Genomic DNA, 9,275 nt, shown 5'->3' on the forward strand with positions numbered 1-9,275 from the left:
CTAAAAAAAAAAAAAAAAAGAATAAAAAAATTTAGTCAAATCAGAATCCAAGTTTGTTATCAGTTAGGCTAACAGTTTGTGTCCAAACAAATATCATTTAGCTAAAATAATTTGGCTTTGTTGAGCATGTCTGACTGTCTGGCAGAGTTAGCTAATAAAATAGGCCTAGGACTCTTTTATGAGTGTAGTGGTGGCAGAAGCCTGCACAATGCTTGGATTAGCAATGACCATTAATGAGTCAGAACAAACTAACTAGCCTACACTGTAAGAGACAAAAATGTATTAGGCTATTTACTGTAGGCTATTAGGCTGCACTGTGTCATTTTGTAACATTTTTGTTACAACACCACACCTAACAATAGACCAAAAGCTCTTGCACAGGATGTTTATCACATCCGATCTTGAATTATTTACAAACAGGAAGAAACTCTGTGGGTTTTTGTCAAAAAACGGTTGACTGATGCTTAGAGACAACTTCTAAGACAATTTCTGCATTGGATTTTTAAAAATACATTGTACCATGTGTTGCACATGGTAGCTACCTATCATGTGCAACTAAATCCCTGGGAGTTCTGCAGCAGCTATCATTGTTAAATTATCAATTAAAAAAAAAATACATTGAAATTCTGTGACACATGAAAGTTTTAAAATGACTGAACCACAAGGAAATTCTAAACTAGGTGTGTGTGTCTTGTATAGATGCCAATGTGTTCTAGCTTTCCATATTAGAGATACTGCAACTGAATAGAAAGAAAAAAGTTAAAGTGAAAGAGAAAGAGCGAATCACCATATCAGCAATTGAGGAAAATAATTCCTGCATTTCTCTCAGCTCAGCTGGAATATTCATGGCAGAAGTGTGACCATGTCATTTTATTTTTTTCAATCATTACATTTTCTCAATGGATGATGTTGAGGGTGTCTGTGTCTGCTGATGGTGATGGCTTGGCAGCCACAGTCGCAATCTAAAGAGAGGGATACAATCCACATAATTTTTAGGATCCAAAAACAGACAAAAAGGATTAATAAATCTACAACCAAAAGTAAAACCAATTTTTCACGGAAGAATAATTGAAGCTTATTTCAGAGACCAATAAAAGACCTTTGACTTTTGTGTTTGCCATGCTAGTAAATCATTGCATGCAATCAAATAGGCTATAGATCTACCTTTAAACCAAGCAATAAAATAGCTTTGATACCTTCAGCTTTCTAACAGTGAAAAACACAGCAAAGAACACAGCTGTCAGCAACAATGATAAACACATGACAGCACACAAATTTGTGACTCAACTGGTAAGAAAACTGAGATCCGCCTCAGACTAGAGGAAGTGAAGACTCGCCTGTAGCCTACAGCACTTTCATTTACTGTACAGCAGACACCTCAGTCAGAGCATATACACTTGCAGTATAGGAACCATTAGACTGACCTGAGAGGAAATGGCCCCTGAGGAGTTTGACGGAGGGACAGCAGTGGCTTGTGTGATCCTGGGTCTGGCCTTTCTGATTGGAGCTCCGGGGAATCTCCTGGTGATCTGGACCATCCTGAGATACGTCAAGCAGCGTTCCCACACTGTGGTGCTCATCCTGCACCTGGCTGTGGCAGACCTGCTGGTCCTCATCACCCTGCCTCTGTGGATCTACTCCCTCTACGCCCGCTCCTGGGTGTTCGGACGGGCCTTCTGTTCAGCCTTGATGTACATCATCATGGTGTGCATGTTCGGCAGCATCTTCTTCATCACCCTGATGAGTGTGGAGCGCTTTTTAGCTATCTGTCATCCATTTGTGATGCTGCGCTGGAAGACGAAGAGTGTTATGAACAAATGTCTGGTACCTATGTGGCTACTTGCTTTCCTCCTTGGAGTACCTGTTTTACTAACCCAGGCTTCGGATGAATCTGATGGAACTGAGCCGTGTTTTATTAGAGAATTCAACTCTGAGACTCAACAGATCACCTTCTTGTGCCTGGAGACCTTCGGGGGCTTTGTAATTCCTTTCACAATTCTTAGTATCTGTTACTGTCTAGTAGCTGCCCAGCTCAGGAAAATGAAGTACAACACCAGACAGAAGTCTATGATTCTTGTCAATACAGTGGTGATAACCTTTGCTCTTTGCTGGTTGCCTTACCATATTATCAACATCATCGATCTGGTTTACGTCTTAGTATCTGGTGGAGGACAGAATGACTATGTGCCAGTGAGTATTGTCTTCATCGCTGGCGCTCTTGCATTCATTAGCAGTTCAGTGAATCCTGTGTTGTACGCCTTCTTCGCAAGAAACTTACAAGGCAGTCTGGAGGAGTCACGACTTGTCAGGCTGTTTCAGGAAATGGTCACTCACACCAACAAACTCAAGGAGCTGGTAGTGCAACATCATACAGGACAGAGGGCAGCATTTACTCAAGTTGAGATGTCTGACCTATCTGAAAGAACTGATCCGTGATAATCCTCCTTCAAACAGATCACAACTGTATGTTTACATTAGTTCAGTGATCTATAATTAGTTCAAATTGCATGTACATTCCAGTCCATTCATAATGTGAATTACACAATCCAACTGTGACACAATTTTATTATTGTTAGGTCTTAACAAATGTTGGCTCTTAAAATGACACCACAAGGGGATGTGGTCAATTTGGTTTAAGGCCAATTAATAAGACATGCATAGTTGAAGGAACTAAAATATCTTGTGTGAGTTGTAAATATGTTTTACTTTCCTGTTCAATGAAATGGAAAATAAGTGTTCACCTGTAGTACAGAAGACAAATTTATTCTGACAAAAATGTTTTGTTTTTGTTTTTTTTGTCAGTGTGGAGGTTGAGACCAGTGTAATTTATTCCATTGTATAACTTTTAGTGGTAGATTTTCAAGACTTCACTGTCATACATCTTGAAACTCTACACAACATATTTCAGGATCTGGAGATGAAAGCAACAGAACCTGCCCTCTGATGGCTTAGTGGTAGACTGTTTTTTTAATACAATATGATTCACATGTAAAAAAAAAAAAGAAGAAACTTGTAACTTCAGTGTCCCACACTGTAGGTACTTTGAGTGCTGAGTTTTCTACAGTGTTTCGCCCTGTAACTGTTCGCAGATGTTGACAACAGCATCTCACAGTGTTTATTTGTTCCCTCCCCTTATCATAAGATCACAGTTTTGTTGTTGTTGTTGTTGTTGTTGTTGTTTACAGATCTTCTTATCTACTTCACATACTTCAAATGCAAATCTTTGTACTATCTGAATTTCTTACAATGAAGATTGTTTTCATGGTATTATAAACTTTGGTATAATTCCTTGACATCACTTTTCAAACTCTAAACTTAAACACTTTTGACCCTAATTTAAGCCTGGTGGTGGACAAGAGGACACGCTGGTTTCTGCAGGTGGACACGTATTGCGGTTGTACTTGCCTTTAAAATGTGTCACTCTGCATTCAATGGTAAAATAAGCTATCATTTTCACTGGCACGAGTGAATGCCACTTAAAACACAAGCAAAGGTTTAATAGCCTGCTTCATGCTACAAAATGGGTATGTTATATTAAAGCAGAAGTAAGTGGTCCGGTCGTTTTCGCTAATGCTGCGTTCCAGGCAGGCTTTTGAAATCGTAAAATACGAGTTTCTTTGAACGCACCATAACAGTCCTCGTCGCTACGTCACCACATTCACGGCGTTCCTTGGCTGCACACACAGCCCTGCATGCCGTTCTCTCTCCTCATTGGATAAAAACGGTAGGATACGATAAATATTTTCTCTTCGGCTCAGAGCAGAGCAGAGTGACTGACAGACCCGTGTTTCAGTCCAAACACTCTATGTAAGTGATTGCTGTCGGAAGATATAACTATTCAAGACTTATATTAACACAAATATATCACTTACTTCTGCTTTAAAGCAGAAGTAAGCGTTCAGGGGCCGGATATGTTCTTAAGAAAGATCTTAAGAAATGTCTTAAGAAGAAAATTAAGAAGTTCATAAAAAAGTTCTTAAGTGCAATTCCTCAATATTTTCTTAAGAACTGTCTTAAGAACAGTGGGCCTCGTTCTTCTTAAGAACCTTCTTAGATTCTTTCTTAGGTTGTTCTTAAGAGGTTCCTTAAAGAAAACCCTACGTCAGATTCATCAACGCGTTCGTAAGCCTCAGAATTGTTCGCAGCTGTGTTCTTATGCCATTTCCTCGTAAATTGAGGGCGTGTGCCAGGTGAGTCTAATTAACATAGGATTAGCATAGGTAACCGCCCCATCAATGCCCGTAAAAGGGCATGAGACTGCAGGGCCGTGTGCAAACAGAACCCACAGGCACTGAGCAGAGAAGGTGAAGTGAGAAAGAAAGTTGAAATGCTCAAATGAAAATCTGGGAGGGAGCACCAGACTCCAAACGTAAAAAGAACTTTAGTAGTGAAGTGGCGCTACTGCGGCAGGAATGAAACAAAGAAACAAACAAAAGGCTTATATTTAGTTTATATTTTTATATTTAGTAGCGTCAGCAGTGGATCCAGCTCTTCGGGTTGTTTTCAGAGACCACACTCTCACATGTGCTATCATAAATATCATCATATTATCACATATGAAAAAAAAACAGTTGTGTGTAGTGTGAACACTTACAGTAAGTGCACTGTTGCAGCCCGCAATTAGGAAAAAAAAAATCATATCGGCAGCTGTATGCCCCCCCCCCCCCAAAAAAAACATATGATTTGAATTAAGTGTCTATAATGTTTTTTAAGAGACTGCAATGATTTGTCAATTATTATTATTAATATATATGATTATTAAAAACATCATAAAAGATAAGAAAATAATTCTTATTCAAATCATATAATGTCATACAACTGCAGAACAAAAGAAAACGCTATAATCGGTTATTTTTGCATAAGTCTCAGCACCTAAAGGTGCGTAAGTATACTACTGACTGTTCGTAGATTTTGTTCTTAGTTAAGAACAAATTCTGGATAAGAAAACATTCATGAATGCCACAATCTTCGTAAAAACTTCGTAAGTAGGACTTAAGAACAAATTTGTTCTTAAGAACGGTTCGTGAATGAGGCCCATTCATTTCTTACGAATTTCTTATTTTTCCTACTTAAGAACTTTGATTTCAAGAATACCATTTGTTCTTACGTTTTTTTCTTAAGAAACTTAAGAACAAAGTTGAGAAAATACTTAAGAACTTTTCTGGAGAATATGACTTCTTCTCTTTTTTCTTCTTAAGACTGAAGTTAAGAAAAAAATGACACTTAAGAAGATTTTTCTTCTTAAGAACGTTTTGTGAATCTGGCCCCCGGTCGTTTTGGCTAAGTTCTTGTCAGTAGAGTTAGCAGTTCCCGCCCTTGTCCCTACGTCACCACATTCACGCGCATCCCTTGGCTGCACACACAGAGAGGACCGCCCCTTTATGCCGTTCTCTCTCCTCATTGGATAAAGGTTGTAGGATACAAGGAAAGTTTTCTCCTCGGCTTACAGCAGAGCAGAGTGACTGACAGACCCGTGTTTCAGACCAAACACTCTATATAAGTGATTGCTGTCGGAAGATAGAACTATTTAAGACTTATATTAACACAAATATTCATGCTTACTTCTGCTTTAACAGCAAATTATGCGGAATCTCAAAATTTCTTCTTAAATTAATACAGGAAACTATTTAAGCTATATCCAGATGACAAAAGTTATTATAATATCATTCAAAACAACATCATCATATTTTAGTCTGAATGTGGAGCAATGGTTTCCCTAAACCATGTTCAATTACAGTCATTTGGTTACAAGAATGTTTTTACTTACATTTTGAGTCAAAAACCAACACAAATCAGGAATCATTACAACATATTTGTTTGCACAAGAGATACAAAAGAGATGGGCCAACTGAAAAGCTCTGGTTCCTGTAGTGAATGCTTCCAAAAACAGCCTGAGATATGATATTATTCTTGCTTTAGTTTTCAGGTATCAGGTCAGCTCTTTGGTGTCCTGAAGTGAAATATACAATTAAATCAACATCAGTTCTATGTATTATTTGGTGATCAGAACATTTAGTTTATGTCAATAAAGCTTCACAGGCTTTACTCTAATGCACATAGACATTTAATCACCCCTCTTGTTATTGTGTCCCCATTTTCTTTCTGATATAGCAGCTGAGGTAATTTCATTTCTTGATCATAACAGTTTCTGTTTTTCTCTTGTACTTATTGGAAACTCTTTTCTAAACACTTTTTATCATCTGAAAAATGAACTTATGACGCATCCGTGAATCACCTCCCATGCCTGTGAGGAAACCCTGTTCTTGTGCAGTCTATTCTTAAAGGGAAGTAAAGACTTGCTTGTACAGCATTTTGTTTCGCTTTTCATGCAGACACCACTGTCAGCACATACACTTGCAGCATGAACCACTCAGCTGACCTGTCTTCTTCAGAGGAAATGGCCCCTGAGGAGTTTGAAGGTGGGACAGTAGTGGCTTGTGTGATCCTGGGTCTGTCCTTTCTCATAGGAGCTCCGGGGAACCTCCTGGTGATCTGGACCATCCTGAGATACGTCAAGCAGCGTTCCCACACTGTGGTGCTCATCCTGCACCTGGCTGTGGCCGACCTGCTGGTCCTCATCACCCTGCCTCTGTGGATCTACTCCCTGGCTCGCTCCTGGGTGTTCGGAGAGGCTTCCTGTAAAACTATGGTGTTTGTGATCAATGCCTGTATGTACTGCAGCGTTTTTCTCATTACCCTGATGAGCGTGGAACGTTTTGTGGCCGTACGCTATCCTTTTGCCTCAGCAATTTGGAGGAGGAAAAAAGCTTTGAACAAAGTACTGCTGGCCTTGTGGGCTGCAGCTTTCCTGTTCAGCATACCTGTCATCCCAACTCAGATTTTAGATGAGGAATCTGGTGAGGCACACTGTCTGTACCGGCAGTATACCTCTCCGACCCAGGAGCTTGTTTGTGTGCTGTTGGAGACCTTGGTGGGCTACATATTACCCTTCGTCATCCTAGTGGTCTGCTATGGCTGCCTCTGCAGCCGGATTACTCAGATGACCTTTAAGTCCAAACGCAAGTCCACTGTTCTTATTGCCAGCGTGGTAGTTGTGTTTGCCATTTGTTGGACACCTCATCACATTGGAAATATCCTCTCACTCATCATCCTGGCCATTGAAGACTCATTCCCAGATACAGCAAATAGTCTGGAGAGTATCAGGAACACCATGACCTTCATCGCTGGAGCCATGGTCTTCATCAGCAGCACGGTTAACCCCATCCTCTACATGTTTGCAGCTCGTTCTTTCAGAAGCTCCCTGCGTGACACTGGCATTCAGAAACTGTTCCGCCACATCTCCAGCACCTCCCCGGGCGAGGGAAATAGAGAAATATCCTTTGTGTCCAAAAGGCAGAGCAATCAGACCCACAGCTCTCAGTGTGAGTCGGAGTCAAAAGACCAGATGGACATACTGATAAAAATGTGTGAAAATAATCCATCCTGATATTGAAAAAGTGGGGAGTCTGTGCTGTGTGTCTGTGTGGATAATCATGTGTATACATATGTAGTGTAGTTACATGAAATTAAGCTCATTTTGGATGAAATTGCAACACAGATTAACAGGATGTCAGTTTGTCTGTGCAATTTTTTCAGTTCTGTAAATGACCCCTTTACAGTATATGTTTTTTTTGTGTGAATATATATTTATAAATATGCTGTATATAATGTACTTAAATTTATATCATTTAGAGTTACAATAATTTCTATTGAATGTGCCATTAATTGCTCAAGACTCTTAAAAAAATTGTACGTGTGACATCTCTCTAATCTGCCTCTGTCTCATAAATATTTTGTCTATCCATCAGAAATATTTCACCCTCTCATAGTGGTTGTTTTAATGAAGATAAATCTTTAATCTTGCTTTCTCAATCTGCCCTGCGGAGCTGTAACATTTCTGGTATAGTCTGATATTGCAATAATGAACAAAAACTTATATTTAAATTTTTTTAATTTACTTGTAATTCTGTGTCTTAATTTCCTTTTTTTTAATCAAAAAAAAAAATCATTATCATTGTTAAAATGTTTTTTTCTCGTGACAAATTGGGTAACAACTGTCCTGGTATGGCACTACAGACAACAGTGTTTTTAACTTCCTCTAGATGAGGAGATTGCAAAATGAAAAACTGCCTCTTCCTTTTGGTGAGCAGCAAAAAGCGGAATCATGTCTTAATGTTCTGTCACGGTCAAACATACACTTCAGAGTGAGACAGTTCAGTGTCAGCTTATTTACTGATTTCTCAAAAAATCATTATTAAAGCATGTTGTGACAGACTATTGCCATGACCAGCAGATGGCAGTGACAACACTGCGTTTATAATCTAGTTGTGTCAAGATGTCAGTTGTGTCATAATACTACTAATAATAATACTTTTACTTCACTTTTCCATTGCATTTGAATATCTTTTATATATATTTATCCAGGTTTATGCTGAGATGATCATTTCTTGCGCCTGATACACTTATGGTGAAAAATATAGCTAGGCTACAGAGTCTAGATTTACAGGTTTGTCCAAAGGGTTAGGCCTATATGTCTGTTAATATAAAGCATATAGGCTACAGTGAGTCATTTAATACCGAGCCAGGATTTCTGATGTAACAATAAGAAATTTCTAGACAGAAAACCACAGTGACTAATTTCAACTCTACCATTTGAAGCTTTTCTTACATCATGCTACAGGCCAAATATAGACTACACCGCTGTTCCTACACACTACAATCCCCCAAGTAGGCCTATATAAAAAAAAAACAATAACCAGTATCCTTTCTCACCCCTTGAAATAGACTTGATTTTCTGACGGGTTGTCATTTTTATTTTATGACTTGAACTGTTTGAAAAAAAACAAAAAAAAAACATTGAGCTCTTGAAGCTCATTCATGTGTGAGTCAGGATTATTTCAACTCTATGACAGTGGAAAATTTCAGAGGCTAAGGGTGTGACCAGACAAATAAATGTATGTGATCACACAAGAAGACACTTGACTTTTTCTCACTGAGGAAGCAGTGTGCATATGAGACCACATCAACACAGCTGATGAGTTTCATTTTGAGTGTATTGTGGCACGTCATGTTGTATTATTAAATCAACACACCCTTCTGTTGAAGTTTTGTTGTTGTTGTTGTTGTTTTTACCAAATATTAATTTGCAACAATAGTGAAAGATAGTATAACTGCACATAACCCTTGGCATTAATCATACTGTACAACATTTATTCAATCAGAATAATGAGATAATAAGATAACTCTGTTCCCTATAAACATAATTCATTCTTTTC

At 38.7% G+C, this 9,275-nt stretch overlaps 2 protein-coding genes across 2 annotated transcripts; both read left to right on the forward strand.

The window, feature by feature from the left end:
* The first annotated feature begins 1,433 nt into the window (after positions 1-1,433).
* LOC146989823 (leukotriene B4 receptor 1-like) lies at positions 1,434-2,461 on the forward strand. The gene has a single exon (XM_085773113.1). It carries the CDS (start codon positions 1,435-1,437, stop codon positions 2,434-2,436), a length of 1,002 nt encoding a protein of 333 aa, XP_085629239.1. The 5' UTR covers position 1,434; the 3' UTR covers positions 2,437-2,461.
* Positions 2,462-6,263: 3,802 nt separating this feature from the next.
* On the forward strand, positions 6,264-7,914 carry LOC146989824 (leukotriene B4 receptor 1). The gene has a single exon (XM_085764173.1). The coding sequence runs from the start codon at positions 6,362-6,364 to the stop codon at positions 7,445-7,447; it is 1,086 nt and encodes a 361-aa protein (XP_085620299.1). The 5' UTR covers positions 6,264-6,361; the 3' UTR covers positions 7,448-7,914.
* The last annotated feature ends 1,361 nt before the right edge of the window (positions 7,915-9,275 follow it).

Source organism: Trachurus japonicus, chromosome 3 (genome assembly GCF_045865225.1).
Source record: "Trachurus japonicus isolate A0001 chromosome 3, Traja_1.0".
Classification (NCBI taxonomy): Eukaryota; Metazoa; Chordata; class Actinopteri; order Carangiformes; family Carangidae; genus Trachurus; species Trachurus japonicus.

Excerpts from the sequence above, each read along its gene's own strand:
- LOC146989823 (XM_085773113.1), top strand. The coding sequence starts at position 1,435 with ATGGCCCCTGAGGAGTTTGACGGAGGGACAGCAGTGGCTTGTGTGATC.
- LOC146989824 (XM_085764173.1), top strand. The coding sequence starts at position 6,362 with ATGAACCACTCAGCTGACCTGTCTTCTTCAGAGGAAATGGCCCCTGAG.